This window comes from Amblyomma mixtum, chromosome 3, assembly GCF_055824585.1.
Source record: "Amblyomma mixtum isolate Tamu chromosome 3, ASM5582458v1, whole genome shotgun sequence".
Lineage (NCBI taxonomy): Eukaryota > Metazoa > Arthropoda > Arachnida > Ixodida > Ixodidae > Amblyomma > Amblyomma mixtum.
In genome coordinates this window covers 310,544,909-310,568,710 of record NC_143014.1, presented here as the reverse complement: position 1 = coordinate 310,568,710, position 23,802 = coordinate 310,544,909, and the positions used below count along the sequence as shown (strand labels likewise).

Genomic DNA, 23,802 nt, shown 5'->3' with positions numbered 1-23,802 from the left:
AAGCGCCCGCTCCAGCTCAAAGATTTTCGCACCTTGTTTCGTCCGGCTCTCGAGGAGTGGGCGGGTGTGTGAGATATTTGTGTTAGAGATGCTGCCAGAAAGGAAAGGAGCTAGCAACTTTAGCCCATTTAATGTTACTACCGGTGTTTAGGATGTTGAAGCAGCTTGCACCGGAGCCGCTCCACTTACGAAGGCAGATAACAAATTTAAAGTTCACTCCACGACCTCGAAAAAGATTTACAAAGTGGTAAATACTTGTATTTTCTTCAGAAAACACCGTCGTGACTTAACCAACCGTAAGCAGCGCGCCTGTACCTTGCAAGAACTAACCTCTTTCAAAAAGTCGACTTTTTTTTTACACCACTGAACATACGAGTTCTTTGCCTACAGCCACTGCTGAATGCGCGGTCGTCTCAGTTCGGAGAATCGCAATGACGCTCTGGGTGTAACCTTTCTTGCCTGGGCTACGCAAGGTATGAAAAAATTCTGAGGGCACTGCAGTCTGCTTACCTGGACGAATTTGAAAGCAAGTGTTTGAGGAAAGGAAACGTTTGTGAGGAAAGGAAAGGATGCTGTAGAAATGAGTTCTCGGCATCTCGGTGGACACCTCGACCGCACCTTAAACTTTTGGTAACCCATTTTGTGACTCATGACTCATGACTTTGGTGACATATGACTGCACTCTTCGTGAGCATGACTCAGCATCTTTTCTATGACCACGCCTGTGAGTCATGACGCATGAAACATGACTCATGACTCACATGACGATGACACTGTACTCATACACCATTTTCATTCGAAGTGTCACACGCATTCCGTCATGACTGCTGATGCCACCACCTGATGACTTCACATCAAACGACACATTGCGGACACTTCCGCTGCCGACATAGCCTAGTAATGCTTTCGCATAAATAAATATTTAAATAAACAATGGGAAGCAGTGCATATCTGCCATTTACTGTTTGGGGGAGTTTATTTTACGGGCACAACACACGGAGAAGAAAAGCGAGAAGGAATGAGGACCACTCGTACCTCTTGTCCTGTCCGTGGTGAAGTGGTTCTTGATCACGGGTCTCGTGGGACCTCGCAGGATCTCCCTCCCGCCCGGGTTGCAGACCGCCGTGGACGCCATCAGCTGCGCTCAGAGGCAGAAGAGGCCGCGTGAGCCTACAAAGGTTGCGACGTTGCGCTGTTTTCCCGCGACTGCCTCATTGCATATTCCAAGAGGAAGTCCACGTAAACCCCGCCCATCAGCAATACTCGCACGTAAGTTTCGCTCAGAGTTGTTGAAATATCGAGGAAGGAAAAAAAATGTGCACTTATTTTTTTATAAGTATTACCACACGTTTTGGGGCCAGGTCCTTTAGAAGGCCCTGGCGATCGACAACGTGCTTGGTTGCAGACGGGCTAAGCTGCGCTGCATAATTTGCGGACACGATTTCTCCAAGGCGGTTGAAAAATGACGAAACGTGAAACGTGTTCCAGCGGTGCACATTCAAAACACGTGAAAAGAGGCCTGGCTTTTCAGCTGCCCTGAAGAAATCTTGTGCGCACCGTGTACACACAGGCAAGTTTCAAAAAATGACCTTCTCTGGTTATCCTGAGCACTCAGCCGAGGAAGTTGCGCCGAAGGATAGCGAAATGGGAAGTTGCTAAGACTAGAAAGAAGCAGGACAAAAAAGGAAGCTCCTAAACGTCCCGCGTTGGACCTTTGGGTTGTAGTGCACACATCGTGCAGGCCTGCTTTGCTGGGAGATAGCGCAGGCATCCCAGTGTGCGAATAATGCTCGGACGGTGCAGGTAACAAGATTGGACCTTCTCCAACCTCCTAAATCTAGCACTCTGCCGCATACACTACAGCAGTCTGAACGGGGTAGGCCTATGTGTAAACGCTAGTGCGGGGGAGTTGACAGGGTGACAAATTAAACTGTCAATGCGAAAAACACTGCAATATACGGGGCAAGTGCTGACTTGCGTGATTTCTTTTTACTTCGTCCGTGTGCTTTTGCGTCGCCCCTTTGAAACGTCCGTGTAGCCTTTCCATCGTTGTGCAAGCAGTCGAATCTTTTGTTGTAAAGTTAATCGTGCAATGCTTGAACTGTAAATTGTGGGGCTTAACGTCCTGAAGCGATGCACGGGCTATGGGGACGCTTTAGTGGAGAGCTCCGGATTGATCTTCACCGCCTGGCGCTGAAAGAGGCCGACACGCGGGCGGTTTTGCATTTCGCTTCCATCGAAATACGGCCGTCGCTGCCGGGGGACTTTGGAATCGGCAGCCGAACGCCAAAGCCACTCAGCCACTGCGGCGGGTCACGTGCAGTTCATAATGCGGACAAGGCGGTTTTAAATGCGGTCAGGAGCGACTGAAGCAAGTGAGTGGGGACCGAACACTAATACAATGAAATCTAATCTATGTTTCTGACTTTCCCAAATGAAGAGCTCGGTTAGCATTTCGTTTACTCCTTGTTTTGCTCATATTCTATTGCCAAAAGAACAAGTGTTTTGAAATTATTTGCTATCTTCATTCTGTACACTGATGTTATTTGTATGCCCCTCCTGCTTGGGCCGTAAAGGCCTGCAGTATTAAATGAATAAATAAATAAATAAATAAATAAATAAATAAATAAATAAATAAATAAATAAATAAATAAATAAATAAATATTTCGAAAAATCAATAACCAATAAAAACCAAAAACCAATAAAACAAGAATAAATATTTTGATTTATAAGTCAAGCGCAGTATTTTATTAAAAACAATATGCTAAATTTTCTAATTTTATAGCAACTTGCTAGTTGCGCCCTCTGTTCATGACTGTGGCTGCTTTGGCAGCGTAACTTTGCAGGCCTTGTTGCAGTTTCCGGTCACAGTGGCGGGAGCTTACGAAGCAAGTTACGAAGCCGTTTCTTGTCGCTGCCGTCCCGCTGTCTGCACTGGTGTTCCCGTGAAAGTGTATAGCGTTATTATAAAGTAGGAAATATGAGAAGGACAGGAGACATAGGAACGAAAACGACACCACCCACCCCATGTGATCATCGCAACGTGTGAAAGTTTATTACTGAAGTTACGAGGCCGCGAACCGACAAAAAAAAATTTTCTGCCGACACTGCCTCAGTGTTCAACTTCAGAGCGTTAGCTACGGGAGCTTCAAATGTTTACATGGGTGTGCTCAGCAAACGTGGAGAAGACCAAATCCAAACATTCGCGGAGGTTTTCTTTTCGGAAACATCCCTTCTAAGACACAAGCAGAGCTATCTACCTCGTGGATTTTGCACTACTATTACGATTTACAGCCATCTTCGCTATATCTGGTATACTTCCTTGTTATATCAGTTGATGAATTTTAAAAACGTGTGCATCACAACACGACGAATCGTTTGACACTATCCAGAACCCCCTGCGACAAACGGTTCGGCCGTAATAGTCGGCTGAAGGCCCTTGGAATCCATAGTTTGGGGGCGGAAAGGTCGTCGTTTGGAATCCCACACATATTTGGGCTTCATCTCAATTAGTAATTTTATCCTCAGGAGCATGGTCATTTGGCACACTTGGAACATTCTGCGTCAAAAGGGTGGCCCCCAAATTTTAAGCAAATGGGTCCCAGGGGGAGTCCAGTTCGATGGCGGCTATACTGGCACATATATAATGGATCGAAAGTGTACGTATCAACTGGGGCGCTACACGCCCACTGATGCTATGTGATATAGTGTGGTTACGTAGTTGCTGTTTTGGGCTATTTGATTTTCATTGCAGACAGACGTGTTCTTGACAGACGTCAACGGTAAGAGTTAACGCTCGTGGCGTCGTTTTCGTTCCAATGTCTTCTGTACTTGTCTTATTCGCGCGGCCCTATGTTATAATGAAATGAACCAGCTAGCCCGCAGAAACGTTCTACTGCAGTACAGAGTACGCTCACAGGTCTCAAAATGCTCAGGTTGCGAAGTTTTCGTCTCGCACGCTGTTTTCTCCTCTAACATTGCCGTGTGGCATGGATTAATACCCCGCTGCTGCCGAATTTTCCATCGTTTTCTTGCTCTGCGGGCTGCCAGTGCAAAGTATTTTTTAGATCTGCCTTGGCCATTGTAGCGCACTTCTCGTTATTTCTTTAAAGCGCTCAGCGCTCTATGACACGATGAACTTCCGGCACGTAAAGAAGCGGTGCTTCGTGGCAATTGCGGCAGCGTGGACTCCACCTTCGGTGTCACATTACATCGCTTCCCGCTGGACTTTAACAAATTGTGTGTATTCGCTTGCAGTGGTAAGCGTAGCTTTTTTCTTGCTGCTGAACAAATACAGATGTGAAGAGTGATACGACCGCTCTATGCTCCATGTATAAATCAATATAAGTAAATAAATAAATAAAAATAAATAAATATTGCCGTTAAATGAAACATAAATAAAATGATGAGTTGATTCATTCGTCTTTGAATTCCACTTTATCTAGTAAATAATATCCGCCTTGGTGTACAGTCCACCTGCATAGACCACAACGACGCATCTGTCACGGCTTTCCAAAGAAAAATGAAAGACCCGGTATATGTGACGCTGTGAGTTTTTATGTATGCATGCGCAAAAAAATCAGCAGGTTTTCACTCCGCCGAAGCCTACTGATGCATAAATGTAGTGTGGAGGCATCTTGCACAAGACTAACTAAGAAAAAGAATAATTGAGTTCGTTACCCAAATCTGCATAAGTCGCGAATCTCAGCGAGAGCCAACATAAGCTGTGTTTACGTGTCTGTATCTATGTCCATTTTATTTCTCCTTTAACGGCTTCTTTGAAAGATGCACCCCAGGTGAGTACCCCCAATGACGCCTACTGTTATCGCACATTTGCCAATTACATAGGACGCCTACACAGCGGTGCACAGGGCGTTCGAGAGACATTTCGAGACGCTTGGCGGTGTCTTGCGATCGCGCGTGCCATTGGACGCGGCTAACATTGAAACCTGCCACTTTTTGCAAGCTCCGGAAGTATGAGGCGGACGCTAGCAATTCATTTCGGCATTAATAAAGCACTTTTGAGGACAAGGGAAATGACGCGAAACTCGGACCGTTGATTATAAAGCTGTTCTGTTGCCAACCGCAGCGAGTGAAAATTTACAGGGTGCAGCAGCTGTGCCAAAGAAAGAAAGGAGGCGCTGTAGTGGAGGGCTTTGGAATCGAACACTTTTGAAGCGAAAAGCTTCACTACCCGCAACACAGCCGTGCTTCGCGTGAGCCGTCGGAGCCAAGATTTGCCACAGCTGCGCATGCGCGAAACCGAGTGACGTCACACGCGGTACAAATAAAAAAATAAGCAAAAGACAAACAGTGCGCCAGAAAACTCTCATATCTCGGTGGACACCCGAACCGCGCCGTAAGGGAAGGAAAATGAAAAGAAAATTGCTTTTAAGGAAAGCAAACGACGCCTGTCTCTCTCATATCTCGGTGCATACCTTGAACCGCGCCGTAAGGCCTTAAGGAAAATGAAATGAAATGTTAAGGAAAGCAAATGTCTGTCTCTCATATCTTGGTGTACACTCGAAAGGAATGGACACCACAGTGCGTGTCTCTAAAGCACCCTTCTAAGAAAGCACCGTATTCACTACACGCGCGTCTCCTCCTCCGCCTCCGCACAGGCAGTGTGTGGACGGCCGAACGCCTCCACCGTTATCGTGGTGCTCCCAGTGCATTGTGCGCCAACTGCGCCAGCCATGACGTCGAACAAAGCACAACTGCAGCTTTTCGCTTGTATATCCAGGCTTAACCAGAGCTAAGCCACTGCCTAGTTTTTTTCTTTTGCCAGCTCAGCAACCGATTTATCAAGAGGCGCGTATCTGTACAGATAGAAAAGGAAATGAGAGGAAACTGCATGGGCCTGTAGACTGGCACCAAATGGGCCGCCATCACTGCCTCGTGCTGACAGAAGGCTGAAAGAATCAAGATGCGAGAGAACGAGAGATAATACGGACACGCAGCGCAGCCACTTGCCGTTGTCGGATGGGAAGGAGACTTGGCGCCCGAAAGCGCCGACGACGACTGCGGCCAAATCAAGATATCCTGTTGTGCTCTCTCTAACCGCTGAGCCACCGTGGCAGGCACACCATTCTGGGCCAGGGGCTCAACTTAGCAACACCGAAACACCATCGCAGACAGCAGCATTTTCGCAACTTCGGGGCTTCAAAACGTTCAATACTGCTGTCGAAGCCTTATTCAAGATCGTAATTTAAAAGCGACGCTGGCATCGAGGTACCCTTTAGCGGGCACGGATTAATGGGAGGGGCTGAGAATCATTCGGACGCCCGACGTGGAAAGTGCAAGGCGTAGCCCAATAATCCCACTGGCTGCCATGTATCTTCGTTTGAGTGGGTACTGGGAAAAGACTGGCTGCATTTCGGAAGCTGGCCGAAGGAAACGGAGTTGTATTGCAATGCCTGTATCTGCATCTCGGGCTTGCCACCATTGTTTGTTTAATCTTCGCAGTAAACCTTCTTCTCCAGGCTGGTTGGCTGGAAGAGCTAAACCAGGGGTCCAGGCGAGAGACTGCAATGATGCCTTGACTCTTTCGTTGCCCAAAGCACTGGTCATCAAAACGAATTGATGGAGAAAATACCGAAGGAACTGACGTCATATACGACCTCGCACTGCCAGCATCCTGAAAACGATACCAAATCTCTCATCTCATGGCGAAGACCTTTGCCAGCATGTTGTAACAGCATGCGCAGTCCGATATTTTCTTATTGATTCGTGGAATGGACGGCCAGAGCATTAAGTTACGGCTCAACAGCTTAAGTGTTTAAAGGAATAACGGAACGACCTAGTGAAACCTGCTATGTACCTGAATCCTCGAGGTCGTGGGTTCGGATCCCACCAGCGGCATGTGACTGTTTTTCTTCTGCTTTGCAATCAATTACCTTTAAAATAATTACCCTACTGACCTTTCATTGAAACACCACAAATTAAAAATAAAGAAATCCCCTATGCATCTTGGTTTCGGTGACTGTTGGCGTCCTTCATCTAATGCGATAGTTCAGTCAGGAGTTTCTAAGGGAACCATGTTGGGAGCCCTGCTATATGACCCCCCCTCCAAACTCCCTTCAACAATGCGTCTTTTTTTGCGAACGACTGCATTTTACATAAAACTGCAAAAACTCTATTAGACAGGAAATGTATTTAAAATGACCTCGACAGGTTACCTTCATGTTGCTGTGAATGGTTAATGGTTGTTGATAAATCCAAAAGCATGCGCATGACCAGTTATACTTGCATCCGCCGCGGTGGCTCAGTGGTTATGGTGCTCGGCTGCTGACCCAAAAGACGCGGGTTCGATCCCGGCCGCGGTGGTTGAATTTCGATGGAGGCGAAATTCTAGAGGCCCGTGTACTGTGCGATGTCAGCGCACGTTAAAGAACACCAGGTGGTCGAAATTTCCGGAGCCCTCCGCTACGGCGTCTCTCATAGCCTTGAGTCGCTTTGGGACGTTAAACCCCATAAACCAAACCAACCAACCAGTTATACTTGCAGAATGCCTATTGCATACAATTACACCCTCGATGAAACGGAAGTGATGTTCACAGTCTCGGAAAGGCGGAACAGTTTACGATTGCCAGCAAAGCACTGGAAGTGCTGAGGGCAGGTAGTGACCACAGATGAGAAGGACCTTGAGAAGGAAATATCTCGGAGACTAAGAATGGGGTGGAGTGCATTTGGCAAGCACTCTGAGGTCATGAAGAGTAGCTAACCAGTATCCCTCAAGAAGTAAGTATACAGCGGTTGTATCTTGCCAGTATTCACCTATGCGGCAGAAACTTGTATGGAACAAAATGGCTTGAAATTAAGTTGAGCACAACGCAGCGAGGTATGGTAAGGAAAATGATAAGTGGAAAGGGCCTCCTATGAGGCACATCTGCCACTTCGTTCTTGAGTTGCATCCCACTACAGCTCAAATCCAGAATAGAAAATGAGCATGGGGAGGGCATCTAATGAGAAGGGAAAATAATCGAGTGTGCATTAGCAGAGATGCACGAAAATATTAAACATTTTCGAATACCGAGTCGAATATCCTCGCATTCGATTCGTCACACGAGTTAATTTGTGCAAGATCAAAATTAATCGAAACGAATCAAATATCTTCTCAAGCTTTCAAAAACTTTTCGAACAATTGGCACCAAGTTTCAATAACTCATGTCGTAGTTTTCTTCGACGTCTGTTTTAAAAGCAGGGCCCATTCCGACGCCGTACACCATGCTGCCGCAATCGGTCTGTGCAGGGTTCAGCGCCACGAAGTGGTCGATTTCAGTAGTCCAAGATTGGGCGATGTGGCAGGGCTCAGGCAGGTCCAGCAAACCCTGCTTTGATGCCCGATCTCTGAGGCCATGGCACATAGGCAGCTCTCCTGTACTGATATGTGGTGCTAGATTATTCACTGCCATCGGCAGTAGCAAAAGGTAAGGTAACATGCATAGAATAAACAGAGGCTTTTAGCATACCGGAGACGTATTATCGTATGCGTATCAAGGCATTTGCAAGGAGGGGGCCAGGCGGGGCCACGGAGCGTGCGTAGCTGGCATCCGGTCAACCGTTACACGTCTGCGCTGATGCGTCTCTGGTATGCCAAATGCCCGCAGGCTTTCAGCATAGCGGAGACGTACGCGCAGTGGCCCCGCCTGGCCGCGACCTCCCCTGCACGTGCGCAGCCAGCGTACGGTAAACCGGTATATGCCTACGCTATAGTCGGATACAACTCAAATGCCCCTCAAAGGCGGACCTCCGGCCAATGGCGTTGACCGATTGTCGTGACGTCTCTGTTAATCCCCTTAAGCCATGGTTACTCCCCTTGCACCTGAAAGCTCCCGCGGCGTCATGCTAGCCAGTGCAAGGGGATTAAGCACGACGCCATTAGCTGGAGGGCCTCCTTTGCAGGGCATTGGCCGTTTCATTCTTGAGCTGTATTCGACTATAGTACGTATCCGCTATGTTAGAAGTCTCTAATATACTGACTTCGTGTTGCGTACCCCTAGTGGGCATCACTGTTGCGTCTTTTGAATGCTACAGAAATAGGTGCATAAGTGATATAGCCATACCGCAGTGTTGCCACCAGCGCCTCGCTGTTTTGCACGATTATTCGTTTTGTACGGATATTTGGACAAGTGGTGAGTATTTGTATAAATATTCGATTCGTATTCCGGTAGTTTTTTAGCAGCCTTATCCTTACTAGATTCTGCAGCCAAGCTACGCTATTCATATACGACTCTGTTTTCAAAGAGTACTACTATTCGCATGCTGCTATCCCTTATGGCAATGGAGTGGATTCCATGAGATAGCAAGCGCAGCAGGAGGCGGCAGAGAACCATGTGGGCGGACCACCCTTTCTCTCTTTCTTCTTTCACTCCCACCTTCCCCCCTTTCCTTACGGCACAGTTCGGGTAGTTCGGGTGTCCACCGAGATGTGAGGATTACTGCGCCATTTCCTTTCCTAAAAAAAAAAAAAAAAACATATGGACACCAGCGCACTAGTCCGTTTAGAGGAACGAGGGCGCAGACGCCGCAGCCCAAGCACTCCAACATGCGCTTTGCTCGCATGCATTTCGGCTTCCATGGTGTCCTTCAGGATCTTAGCGTCTGTCTGCCCTCTCCTGCCATTGATGTAGTTTCAGCATGCTTCTTGCGATTCCGTTATTATATTCGTATGTTTCTGTGTGGTTATTACGAGCGCAATGGATGCCTCTTCTGCACCTGGTTGATGCGCTCTTTCTGAGGTCGCCATTGCCATCCGAGTCTGGCTGCTATCGTCCTGATGCCTTTAACCCGCCCTACCCTGTCTGTGTATAGTGTGTGTTGTTCTTTGATTGTTTTTCTATGGCTTGAGCTCTGGCCTCTCCTCTTCCTCCGTGATGTATCGGGTGCATGTTACTTGCAAGAGGTTGTTGGGCTCTTTGGGGGCTTCATATCGGGCTTTATATTGTGCTTATGTATGAAAGTTTGAGTCTAACACTGCTCTGTCTGTGCTGCTGTTGGCGGCAACATTTCTGCGATATTGGGTGAACTTGGTGGGCGATAACTCTTACAAAGCCTTTCTTCCAATCATTTTCATCGTCTACATTTTTTGTAGCCACCCGATCTTGGAGCAAACGCAGCTGTTGCCATAATTTATACCGAAAAATTTCGCTTTGAAGTCACCAACATTTTCAAATGCTTCTAGTTTTTGTGTTTGTTGTATTACTTGTTACGTTATCTTGTAAGCTACATTGTGCGAAATTTAGCGAAACATTTCCTGCGTTTTAACGCCCTCCAGCCCCTGAAAGGGCTTTAAGGACATCTCCGTCGTTCTGGTGTTCTCGGTGAAAATCGATTATGCGGCTCTTGCCGGTTACGTTGATGTTTGCCTGCCTGCAGAGCACTCATTTGTTGCCGAGAAAATTTGATTTACAATCCCTGGTGTCAAGACCGAAAATGACTCTGCGAACACCTTTAGGAAATAAGTGCTTGTGTAACCTATAGCCTCAGCAACCTGCTGTTGGTCTATTGGTCTATTGGGGTTTAACATCCCAAAGCGACTCAGGCTATGAGAGACGCCGTAGTGGAGGGCTCCGGAAATTTCGACCACCTGGGGCTGTTTAACGTGCACTGACATCGCACAGTACACGGGCCTCTAGAATTTCTCCTCCAAAGAAATTCCAGCCGCCGCGGCCGGGAAAGAAGCCGCGCCTTCCGGGTCAGCAGCCGAGCGCCATAACCAATAATTAGGGCGCCCGTCCGAGATGGCTTCATGTAAGTGGTCCCTAAGCACAGTTACAACGCAGCCCGAGCGCTCCTCACGTTGTTGCGGCCGCTTCGCCTTCTTTGCGGCTCAAAGCGGACGTCGTGCGGGGGGCTCATATATAATGCTAGCGTAGGAACGCCTTACATATGCTTGATGTGGAGGTGCCTGATGACTTCGTGAATGACACTGTGGAACGCTTGAGATAGGAGTTTATATAGAGCCCTAAATGTTCCTTATGGATCAGCCGCAGACGGCAGCCGTGACCCGGCAAGCTCGTGAGCGTTAGAAACTGCAAAATCCGGCATTATATACGTGAGGCGGAGCGCGAAGCCGCCAGGCGTCGCCGTCCACCCGAACATCGTCCCCTGAAGTTCGCAGCATACGTTCGGGAGAGTGAGTGAAGCCCCCTTGGCCGTGCATGGCCTTGCATGGTCGTGCCCGGACTGTCGGTGGAGCCGCCGTTTGCGAAACTTTGCTGACGGATGAACAGCGTGCTTGCAAAGAGATACAGCAGCGGGAACGCCGCCACGGAGACAGCCTTTCGCTAATCTGTTCGTGTTAAGCAATAACAAAGGTGTTTTCTTTTTTTTTCAAGTGCAGTCAACCAGTCACATGTACTAAAAATTTTCACGCGTGTGCGCTGGAGGAAAGGGGGAGAAGGTTGAGCCACATCACGTGCTTTCTACCTGTACGACCGGGTTAAAACAGCATAAAATATGCGTGAACAGGTTCCGAAGGTGTCGGTACGAAGCTTCATAGTATATATATTTGTTTTTCCGTGTCCTCTTTTTACTGACGCTGCCTTATCACTTTGTATTTGCAACAGCGCGAAACGCAACCAGTGCGCTCTGGAACGACCGTGATAACGTGCGCGGCAGTTTCTGCGATGTTCGAGATTGCGTTCGGCGTCTTAGGCGCCCCGTGCCGAAAGTTCGCTATCACATTCAAATGGATCGCAGCTGAGAGCGACGGGCTCTTTGACTTGGGACAGGCCTCGTTCTCTTGGGGGCACGTGTTTGAAGAGCAGAGTTCGTTCTATAGCTCCCAGACAGCCTAGCTTGCTTGTCTGCCATTCACGCCGGCGTCAATGCCGGTCGGTACCACCACGTAGCAGTGTGCTACCGCAGGCTAGGCCAACGTGAGTCAGCTAGGCTAGGCTAGCGTCCAGTCAACCCTTTAACACCCAGTGTCGCGCACATGCATACCAAAGCAAACTTGGGCTCAAAAGATTTAGCTCAGCCAGTCAACATTTTATGCCAGAATGTAGGCCGAACTTTCTGGTAAAAATGTATGAGCTGGGTGAAGGAAAGTCGGGAACCATTAAGCAAATATAATTCCATCCGATTTAGGCTCAGAAGCAGGAGCGCCCAACGATGCGTCCTCGGCAGCTGGGGAGCCCTATCGACAGCGCCGGCCGTAGCTGTTGCCATGGCACAACTAGGACCTTCGTGGTACTCTGAATAGTTTGTCCAGTGGCTCTATGGAGGGTACAGTCGCGAGTAAAAAAGATTAGCACTAGTGTCGTGCCACCGGAGCGGCAGATAGCAACGCTCGGCGCTGCAGTTACGAGCACGCCGATAATTAAAGTGCCAGGTGCGTTCGCAAAGCACGGCGCCGCGTCAGGTGCGCGGTGCGATTTTCGCCGCTCCGATGACGTCATCGCAACTACACATCTGCATCTGCAACTATACATCTGATCTGTACATCCTGCCGATGTACGGATCAAAACGAGCCATATACACTCGTGAGAGCCTTCTTTGTTAGCTTGACCCACATAAGGCGGGCGGTTTCGAGCATATACTTCCTCATCAACCGCGAAGTATATAAAGAGATCGGCGGAAGATCTGGACCGACGACAACAATGGGACCATTAGCCCCGTCGCCGATGAATCAAGGATGCAACTCTGCTACAGTGTACGTTAAAGCGTTTAGTTGGGATAGTTGGCAGTGGCTTTCTCAATTCATTACTACAAGCGAAATAGCAGAGGCAGACAGGAAACGACAATACTATAGCCGCTGTCTGGTCGCTTTTGTGACCTGTACGCGTCTCCCATTTCGCTACTACTCATGAATTTAGTATGCTACAGTGAAGGAAAATATATTCTAGGTCACATACATTCTAGCTAGTTCACTTTTTCGCTTCCGAAGTGTGAACCCTCAGAAAAGAAGGCTGTCACGTAAGTGCGTGCGACAAAGTCTGCTTTCACATTTACTTGCTTGTGTTGAAGCACAGTAGTTCCCCTGATTGCACACAATGAATGTTGCAATTGTTTCTCTACTGCATTCTCAGCATAACCATTTTTAAACATTACGTGCGTATACTGAGCTCAAAAGCAAATGTAGGAAAAGTTTTCTGAAAAAATCTGGTTCAGATCCAGCGTTCCACATCAAATGAAGTCGAATCCAAAGTTAACATGCTGATATGGACTAAATTATTTGCATAACTTCTCATTACATGGTGGTGTAAAGTGGCCCTAGCTAGCATGTAAAGCCTATTATATGAAAGCTTGCATAGCGCTGCGGTTTGCGCAGATTTATCAAACTTTTGCGTTTAGATGGATTTGGCTCATTTCGAAAAAAAAAAGCAGCTCTTCAACTGTTTCTGCGATTTTTATTAGATATCTTCGAACCGGCATTCAAAATAGCTGCTGAAAAAGGACCAAATGCCGATTGTCGCGCAGTTGTAGAAACAAATTACTGAATAAATTCTTGGTTAGTTTTCAGTGTGGGTACATCAGTTCTCATAATAACAGTTAGGGTTTTTTTTCGTTGATTCGTTCATAATTTGGTCGGGAAAGGGTTGAGATGCTGCGTATTTCAGCGGTATTTTTAAATTAAACCTTCTTTCAACTAATCATGATAATGATAATGTTCAGTGAGCTACGGTCGCAACGCTGAGGAGCAGATAAAGTAACGCCCAGTACATGACTGCACAGGTTTCTAGAAAAGTTATTCAGCGCTACTTTATTTTTTCCAGACGATCACACATACGGACATGAAGAGACGGGCACTGTCCCGTCATGTCTGTCTTTGTGCTCGTCTGAAAACAAAAAAAAAAAGTACCGCTGAATAAGTTTTCTAGAAACAATGCATAGCCAACTATTCTCGCAACGTGTTTTAATAAACTGCACAGTTAATCTACGCTTATTCCAGGATGACTATTCATGGCTTTACTATCAGAGGAGCGAGCGGATTCGCAGGATTTTTTTCGTACTCTAGCGTGGATGCTTGAGAGAGGAATGATAGCGCCTCCGCTGTTTTCCTCGCACGGTGTTTGGGGTGGTATGCAGCATTATCACAACAGTCCATGGGTGCCACGCTATTCTCTGCAGGACGACTTTTACCCGCTGGGGAACCGGATATTCGGAAGGGCACTTTGCGCTCTCATCTAAGATGCCCGGAGGACACTGAACTCGCGATGACAGACTCCTCTCTGAGCGAGTGGCGACCGAGGACTGCTAGATCAGAGAACTGTGACACAGGTTGTGAACCCTAATCCTTATCTGAGCGTCATTGCGGTGGAGTAAAATAGCCAGCAGAATTACGCGAGGCTACTGTTCCACATGCAGCTTACAATAACCTCAACAACGGCGTTAAGAAAGGGCTGATTCGCCTGCTTTTTTTAACGTCAGCAAATGACATTGCACCTTTTTATATTCGAATTCAAACTTTATTAAATTTTTGTACATGGCCATTGCGTGACCTAAATACGAGGCGAAAATTTGCACGCATTTAGGGACTCATTTGTTCACAGGAATGTGAAATTTAGCCTACTATATATAACGACTGGACACTAGCCAGCAGTGATGCAAAACTATCGGGATATTGACTATCGATAGTATCGATAGTTTTTGAAACTATCGATAGTACTGCTATCGATAGGCTATCGATAGTAGAATTGATAGCATGACTATCGATAGTATTGCCCTTACAAAAATGCTTCTTGAGACAGTGTTGAAGTTCTCATGAGCAGACTCAACACGCCATGTTGAATTTTTGTTGTGACCAGGATGGGCTAGTGTTGGTGAATTACTGAGGCCAAGTTGAAACTCTTTGGAAAAGTGGCCACCGTGCTAGAGTTGAGCATTTTCAATGAAATTTCTGCATTGCGTTCATGTTGAAATTACGGGGGTGAATCAACACATCATTCTGAATCTTGGCTGGGGTAAAAAAGCAAAAAATCCTGGGAATACATTCGTATTGCGCCAGATGGACCGACTACCAATGTAATTTTCGGTGGTATATTCATATCTATTGCTGCAATTTCTCGTTAACGTGAAGCCGTCATCCCCTGTGAGGGCCGCAGTGAATCCGAATGTAAATTGAGGCTCAGAATATATATATATATAGACTCAAGAGCTTGAGTTCTTTCAGTCGAGCAAGACTAAGCAAATCTGGAATAACAAATGCAAGAAATTCTCGCGAGATAACATCCAGCTTGAGGAAGGAAGAGAGAGCGCCGTGGCATCGCAACAAAGAGAGGACAAAATACAACCTATATACACCCGCATTCTTGCAAGCGATCATGCAACCCCATTTAGTCAAACATTGGAGGGTTCGGATGTACAGGAGAACATTATTAATCTCTCAAACGCACCCCTTAGCAAAGAGGAAAAATCGGTATTGTCACGTGGACTGAAATTCTGTCCAAATACTGGCCGATATGACGAATACAAATTACTAAAGGATCTCGACAATTTTTCTCGAAATCTGAGACTCCAGGAGTACTTTTCTGATAAGCCGAACCAAAATTGCAACTCATTCCCTCCCTCTCAGGAACAGTGGACACCGAGATCCGGTAGGGATAAACATCTGGACATGTATCTAAAAGCGATTCAACGAGACATCATTCAGGCCTTCGAGGCACACAAACCGGGACCACCGAATCTTTCCAGGGAAGAGCGTGACGCCTTGGAATCACTCAGCAAGCGAACGGACGTTGTTATCAAACCCGCTGACAAAGGAGGCGGATTAGTAATTTTAGATAAAGAAAAGTATATCGAGGAGGGATACCGCCAACTCAATAACTCCAATTTCTATCGCTTGCTTTCATCAGACCCCACCACTGAGCACAGCAAAATTATAGAAAAAACCTTGAAACAACTCACCAACGAAGGTGAATTACCGCCACGAGTAAGAAAGGCGCTGACGCCATTAAATGCGTCTCCAGGGCGCTTTTACATGCTCCCAAAAATACATAAAGAAAATCATCCGGGCCGACCGATCGTTTCCGGCATTGGCACACTCATGGAACCAATCTCCAGCTACATTGATTCTCTGATCAGGCATATCCCTCCTAAACACACATCTTACATTCGTGACACTACTCATTTTCTAAAGGAATTAAGTCAATTTACTGCTCCAGAAGGAGCTTTTCTGGTAACCCTGGACGTGGTATCCCTGTGCACTAATATACCGCATGATGACGGCATCCGGGCTCTGATCACATCGTATGAGAAATACAAAAGCCTGGATTCTCCCAGCAAAAGTACCCTCGCAGAACTGACTAATCTGGTTCTCAAACTCAACTCCTTCGAATTCAACAACTCGTTCTACCTACAAAGGAGTGGCACCGCTATGGGCACAAAGATGGCGCCAAACTATGCCAACATATTCATGAACAGCATTGAATCGGACTTTCTCCGGTCATATCCAACAAAACCGGCTTTCTACAGACGCTTCCTAGACGATATATTCATGGTATGGACCGGCACTGAGGACCAGCTCATCCAGTTTATCTCATCATTTAACAACATACATCCAAACCTCTCTTTTACGCACACCTATTCAACCAATCAAATTAACTTTTTGGACGTCTTGATTCGAATAGAAGAGGGCATCTTAATCACCAGTGTCTACAGGAAGCCCACTGATAGACAACAGTACCTCCATTACAAGAGCTGCCACCCACGCCACTGCAAAACCTCTATTCCATACTCTCAGGCCATCAGATTCAAACGAGTGTGCTCACGCTCAGAAGATTTTAAGGATAATTCTAATCGTATGCGGGAGGTTTTGAATCATCAGCGCTATCCGCTCTCTATTGTCCACAATGCAATTAGAAAAGCGGAAGAGAGAAATCGTAACGAACTGTTTGGGGATCCCGCGTCAGCAGCTCCCAATGAACACCGCTCTAATCTAGTCTTAACCTTTGCGAACAACCTTCCGAATGTAAACAAAATTCTAAGAAAACATTTTAACATCATCGAACAAAGCGACCGACTCTCAAAGATTTTCCCAATGGCTCCACGGGTCACCTACCGACGACCAAAAAATTTGCAAAATTATGTGGTTCACTCTACTATCAGTAAACAAGAGCCTGTAGGTTGCGTGCCTTGCGGGAAGAATCGGTGTCAAGTTTCCAAGCACATGCAGAGAACGACGTTGGCTCAGAGCACACATTCTAATTTCAAACACTCCATTCGAGAGAACTTGAATTGTGACAGTAGTAAAGTACTGTACATGCTCGAGTGCAGCAACTGTCAAATGCAATACATTGGCCAGACCGAGAATCCCTTCCGAATTCGATTCAATAATCACCGCGCGCATGCCAAATCACTTCCTCTCCTCCCCCTGTCGAAACACGTCCGTCAAGAAAATCATGATTTCGACAAAATTAAAGTCACTCTGCTACAGAGCGGTTTCAAAAATACCCGTGAGCGGGAACAACGGGAGTCATACTTTATTTTCAAATTTAATACGGTGCAGGCCGGTATAAATGAGAACCCCGGAGCTCTCTCCGCACTTCAGAAATCAGAGGCCCAGTGAGATTCACAGCCTCTTCGACTGAATCGCCTGAGGTCATGCCATTTTGAGTGTTTGCGTCTACATGCCGCCTGTCTCCTACCCCAACCTTTCTTTTCTTCCTTATGCCCAAACATTGCTGCTGAAACGACTTCTGCAGTAAACCATAAGGGGGCCTTCCATCCCCCCCTTTTTTTAAATGCCATTTCAAATAGAACGAAAAGAATGATACTCAATACATTACATTGGTTTGCGAACGAGGATTAGGAGTGTTGCTATACACTAATATGGTTGTGGATCACTGTGAATCCCGTTCGTCGGTCGTCCAGCTAGATAGCCCAATTTTCTACTTGCCTGCCTTACGAAGGCGCAGGGCGCTAACAAGGGGCCGTAAGTGAATTTGGGCTACTTCGTGTTTTTCAAAAAGGTGAGGTAGATGAGGGAGGTACTTAGCAAGCCACCCTTTCCGCCCCCCCCCCTCCCCTTTTTTCACTTTATTTGCAAGTTCTCATGCCTCCTTTTCTTTCCTTTTTTTTCTTTTTTTCTTCTTTTGTGTTCTTGTTTTTTTTCTTGTTTTTTCTTTTAATTTTTCCTGCTCTGCGTACGCACTCTCTTTCTCTCGTTTTTTCGTTGCTCTGCCCCCCACTTCGCTCCTTAGAAAGGGCACCTCGTCGGCGGCGCTGTGTCTTTGCAAGGGGGCGCGCGGCTGACGAGTGGCGGCCGGGGGCTGGCGCTGGGTCTCCGCGGGGCCCAGCCACGGGATCAGGTTTCCGTCCGGCGTCTGGCCGGTTAACTCTCCGTCGATGTGATCGCGCCGCCGCCGTAACTCACATTCAAACAGCCAGTAACCACACTTCTGTCGGGCGGTTGGCACTGTGATGCAACGGGCGCGATAATGTTTTCTTCCCGCGTGTTCGAACGTACCGCTCCCGCCGAAGGAAGCCTCCGCCCACAATATTTCTTCTCAACGGTTTTCCTCGCAGACAGCTCACTCCTCTCCACTTCCGCTACAACCTTTTGCCTCCTTCCCTTCCCCCCCCCCTCTTTTCCCCTTTCTTGAATTCGTTCTTTTCTTTTTTGTCTGCTCGCTTTGCAGCCCTCATTTCCCCCTTAATCGGCAGGAACACCCTTGTCCGCCACTGTCTTGCTTTTCGTGTTTTGTTTTGTTTCCTCAAAGGAGAGCGTCTTTCCCTCTCCATCTGTGTGCGGTGCCGTGAGCAAGTGGATCGTTTTTGTTCACAAACAACCTTACCCTGATGAAGGACGGTCCACCGTCCGAAACCGTCGGTAAATAAATGTTTCTCTAAGAAGTGTACTTCAACTCTTTTCTTATGTTATCAGCAGTCGAGCAAGTGTTTTCATCGTAGTATATATATATATATATATATATATATATATATATATATATATATATATATAAGAGTCTGTTTACACGATGCATGTCGAAATGATTTCATTTAGTCAGGCTTAGAAACGGCTGCCTTGAGAATTCAACAGAAATTGCTCAACAGTTAATCTCTTGACTAAGCTCAACAAACATTTTGTGTAGCAGGTGTTGAGTAGGCTCAACATACATTGAGTTCATGTTGGTTTCCAGTTGATTCAATATATATATATATATATATATATATATATATATATATATATATATATATATATATATATATATATATATATATATACACATACAATCTAGCCTTACACATTCATCAGATAAGAGCATGGAACATTACTGCACACGGGGCTATAACAGGAACTAAGAGTTCATCTTACGATCTTACGGGCAATCTCGGCTTCGCCCTTGTATAGTCCTACTCAGGGGTGTCCGGATCTGCGCAGGCTGTGGCCTGCCGATCAGCAAAGTTATGTCAGTTATTAATTTTAATATTTATTTATTACATGTGTAGTAGAAGTGATCAAGTTCACATGCAACGATTTATTTTTTGACGACATTGATTCATTCATAAACAACATAAATAAAACACTAATTAAGCGCCCTTTTTCATGAGCGCACATACGAATCCTCCAAAGTAGGTATGCCTGAATGAGCATATTGCACCACTAGCATTTTTTTCTACGCAAGAAAATGACTGAGCGGTTTATGAGAGTTTTAACGGGTGCTGCATGCGTTCTTAATATGTGTAATGTGATCAGGTTCTGTTTACACGATTCATGTCGAAATGATTTCATTTAGTTAGGCTTAGAAACGGCTGCCTTGAGATGATTCAACTTAAATTCAACAGAAATTGCTCAACAGTTAATCTCTTGACTACGCTCAACAAAAATTTTATGTAGCAGATGTTTAGTAGGCTCAACATGCATTGAGTTCATGTTGGTTTCCAGTTGATTCAACAGGAGCTCAACAAGGCGTGAACTGAAGCTCAAAAGTCATTTTTGTAAGGGTAATATCGATAGTATTGATATCGATAGTATTGCTACAATGGTACCGCTATCGATAGCAAGACTATCGATAGTGAGACTGTCGATAGTAAAACTATCGATAGTAACACTGTTGATATTACGCATTTGTTGGCCAGCGATATAGCCAAAACATTTGCGATACCTGATTGGTTTCACGGCCTTACGAGGCTTAACGTCCCATAGAGACTCAAGCTATGACGGATGCCGTAGTGGAGGTCTCCGGATAACTTTCGACCAGCTGTAGTTCTTTAACGTACACTGGGACAGTTCGGAAAAAGCAGCTGGAACTGCATCCGATGAAAGAACAAACAGCACAACAACTTCTGCTGGCTAACACGACACCATCTTGCATTGCAGACTTCTTGCTGATGTAACTGCTGCAGAAATGCTTTTCGCACACATGCTTCGCAGCTAGGACATTCGCATGCTAACATTTTATCCAGCAACTTTACGTCGGGAACGTCTGCAGAGCTCGGTGACGCGTAGGCTGCGAAAACGGGCGAGTCCTGTCAGTTACTCATACCATCACCTATGTACCACACACTCGGAAAACCAAGTTTAGGATGCAGTGGGTACGCGTGGTTGATTTTATAGAATGGACAGTGCTATATATACCAGGGAGTATCGATACGGCTATCAATAGTGCTATCAATAGAACTATCGATAGTACTATCGATAGTTTTTTTACCATCTATAGTTCGATAGTGACTCAACTATCCATAGTATCGATAGCACTATCGATAGTTTTGCATCACTACTAGCCAGGCTTTCCACTGTACTACCGCACCCTACTCTTCCCTGCACAATAGACTGAAATTTTCCAATTTCCCTCATACATTACACGCTGGAATAAATTATAATGATCACAATGAGAAGGCACGAACGTATTTTTTGCACTAATATTCCGTTGCGTTATTTGCTGTTTCTGCTGTCCTGTGTTCTGTGCAAGCTGGTAACAATATGTATGCATGAAATTGTTCTTAGTAAATTAAATTGATCCTGTATTTGCTAAATGATTGAACTGAATTATGCCTATGTTGGATGTTTTTTTTTTCTACTAAGGCGCCAATAAACGTTATCCTGAATGCTTCTCGAGGAAGAGACAGCCCACGCTGCCGCTCTGCTTAGTTATTCCCTCTGCAGGACATGTTGATCATTCGCGAACCCGCTAGAGCCGATCACTTGTCCCACCTTCAGTGTTGTAATTTTTTTTTTACTGAACACTATATATGCGATGTTAACGCGCACGAGTAAAACACAGCTGTGAAGAATAAATATGTTAATTTTCAAGTGCATAATGTTGTGAAAAAGCTTTTCGTTTTCATTTGAATCTATCAACGTTCCTGCTACACGATTTTAAGAGTACTGATCTGATTCGGAGCCAATTTTGCGCGTAGTATGCAATCGATCGGGCAGTGTTTTTTCTATTCTTTTATCAAGTGATGGAATTGAAAGTTGTCACTCTGGCGTCTCCCCTTTCCTAGCGGCCCCTTACTTTTCGATACCCCGGCCACGGCAATTTGCTTCCATCGCCACACTCTGTCTATGCCGTCGTACGAGATCGAGGGCGCGACACTGCATCTTCGCCGGAAGCGTAGCCTTGGGAAACGGTCAGAAGGCCGACGGCGCCAGAACAAGGCTTCCAGGCAAAGCAGCCGCCCTCAATCTCTCCCACGACGGCAGCCGGAGCTACCCCGGTGGCGTGAGTGATACACTGTCGGGAAAGAGATCACCCCACGTAGCGCCACGCATTACAGTAATGTTATGCAAAGGTTGTGAAGTTGCCGTAACGTTACATGTTAGTTCTAAACATTATGCTATATCAAAAATTTACATGACGTTTATGATATTATATCCTAAGTATTGTTTTCACGTTCAAATGTGTCCAAAGGAGCGTTGAAAATGTTAATAGCTTGGTTTATTGGGGTTTAACGTCCCAAAGCAACTGAGGCTATGAGGGACGCCGTAGTGAAGGGCTCCGGAAATCTCGACCACCTGGGGTTCTTTAACGTGCACTGACATCGCACAGTACACGGGCCTCTAGAATTTCGCCTTCATCGAAACTCAGCCGCCGCGGCCGGGATCGAACCCGCGTCTTTCGGGTCAGCAGCCGAGCGCCGTAACCACTTAGCCATCGCGGCGGGGCGAAAAAATGTTATTATAATGTTCAAATTAATGCTATATAATAACGACACAAGCATGTTGGAAGCGCTGTGTACCAGCTAGCTAGCTTTTTTGTCTGCTCGTGCAGTAATGATGTTCGTCAACTCACACAAGTTTGCAGTCATATCTCTTAGATTCGGCCTGCCATAGACAGCACACATAGCACCAGAACCTCATAAGGAAAATTTACTTTCTGCCCATTCACCACTGTCACTTAGCTTGTGGTAGCATTTCGAAAGTAAGTATATAGTCGCATATGCATTTTTGTGCTGTACGGTATAGTGCTCTACTGACGCCGTAGCTGCCCTTTGCTACTTGCAGTGTGCTGACTGAATCTGCGTGCTCTCAGAACTGACGGGTCTGGTCCTGAAGGGTTACTTTACTGTTTTAGCGAAAGCTGTGCATGCGTTGTTCAATTGTTGCATGGAAGTTTAATTAAAATTAGAAGAAGATTCAGGCTTTATCCGCAATGCTTCATAAACATCACAAAAAAGCAACATTCGGAATAATGTATTACCATTTCACCACAACAAATATTTTTTTTCGGTGCGACTCGGACCCATCGGTGCTTTCGGTGCTATCCGGATATATCAGTTTAATCGCCTCATAAAAGGGTTGCATCCAAGGCGGCGAAACTTTTCAAACACACCTCGCGTTGTTCACTCACTCGCTCTGCAATTAAATGTAATCATTAGTACACAACGAGAATTCCTCCTTTGCCGATCGGAGGGAAGCCCGCCGTAAAAAGTCTAGCACCAAAAACCCGTAGTGGCTGCGCGAAGAGTGCGTCAAATCATTTCTGGCACCTTGTGCCAGGTCAGTTGTTACATTTAGTGCGGTTCCACTGCCCGAACTCCAAACTGCGTGTTAGCATCCGCGACGATACGCATTCACAAGTTCTCTGTAAAGCGTCAGCGCATCTCGGACCAGAAAGAAAGAGAACGCTCCGTCTGCGGCAGCCATCCTATACTGGGTTCAAATGGGGCGTCCAGGGTGAGAAGCGACTTCACAACAGTCGCACAAGATTTATCTAAGACATGGGTACGGGGCGAAGTTGGTAGGACACGGTAGAAAACGGACCAAAGTGGGTGGCAAGACAATGAGCGACAACAGCACAGACAAGAAGCGCTTCCAGTCGTCCTACGCGCTGCTGTAGTAATTTGTCGTTTCACCAACTTCGCAGCGCTCTCTATTTCACCCTGGAAGAAGACACTGACTGCCCGGGGGATCCGTCGCGAGGCAAGCAATCAGCAGCGGCATCCATTAGCGGCGGCGGCAGGCACTCACCGCCAGAAGGGCAGCCGCCGGTGTCCGCTGCATGGTGGCTGGGCGACTGGCGGCCCTGACTCCTCCGGCGGGACCGGTCGGCGAAAACTGGTTCCCCTGCTGTCACTCAGCGTGGGCCGTCGGCTGAGGTCATCGGAGAGTGCGATACTCCCGAGGCGCGAAACACTTGGCGCTGGCTGCCCTCCGACGCGAGGTGACGTCATCGTTAACAAGATGGCCTCGCCGATAGGCGCACGGGAGACTCGGAGGGAGCGTTCGCGGCTGCTGCTGTCTTCCAAATCGTCACTCGGCATTGTGGGCGGACCTTGCAAGTAGCTCTTGGGCGTTTTCACAGGCGCCACAACGGGAGGCGGAGTGTACAAGTTCAAACTGCACGAAACGCCTCACACTCTGAGTGGAAGTCGAGGCGTTCTTGTTCGCTTCAGCGAGTTCTTTAGCGTAG

At 46.6% G+C, this 23,802-nt stretch overlaps 1 protein-coding gene across 2 annotated transcripts in view; it reads right to left on the bottom strand.

The window, feature by feature from the left end:
- Positions 1 to 23,573, bottom strand: part of LOC149355582 (uncharacterized) — a 40,592-nt gene extending 17,019 nt beyond the window's left edge. The window contains exons 1-2 of one of the 2 annotated variants that reach the window (XM_089577669.1): positions 23,361 to 23,573; positions 1,036 to 1,170 (exon numbers count right to left, since the gene is read on the bottom strand). In XM_089577669.1, coding sequence (XP_089433795.1) covers positions 1,036 to 1,135 — 100 coding nt within the window. In that variant the 5' untranslated portion in view covers positions 1,136 to 1,170; positions 23,361 to 23,573. The remainder of the gene's footprint in view (positions 1 to 1,035; positions 1,171 to 23,360) is intronic. The other variant, XM_089577668.1, reaches the window with a different exon arrangement.
- Between the last annotated feature and the right edge of the window lie 229 nt (positions 23,574 to 23,802).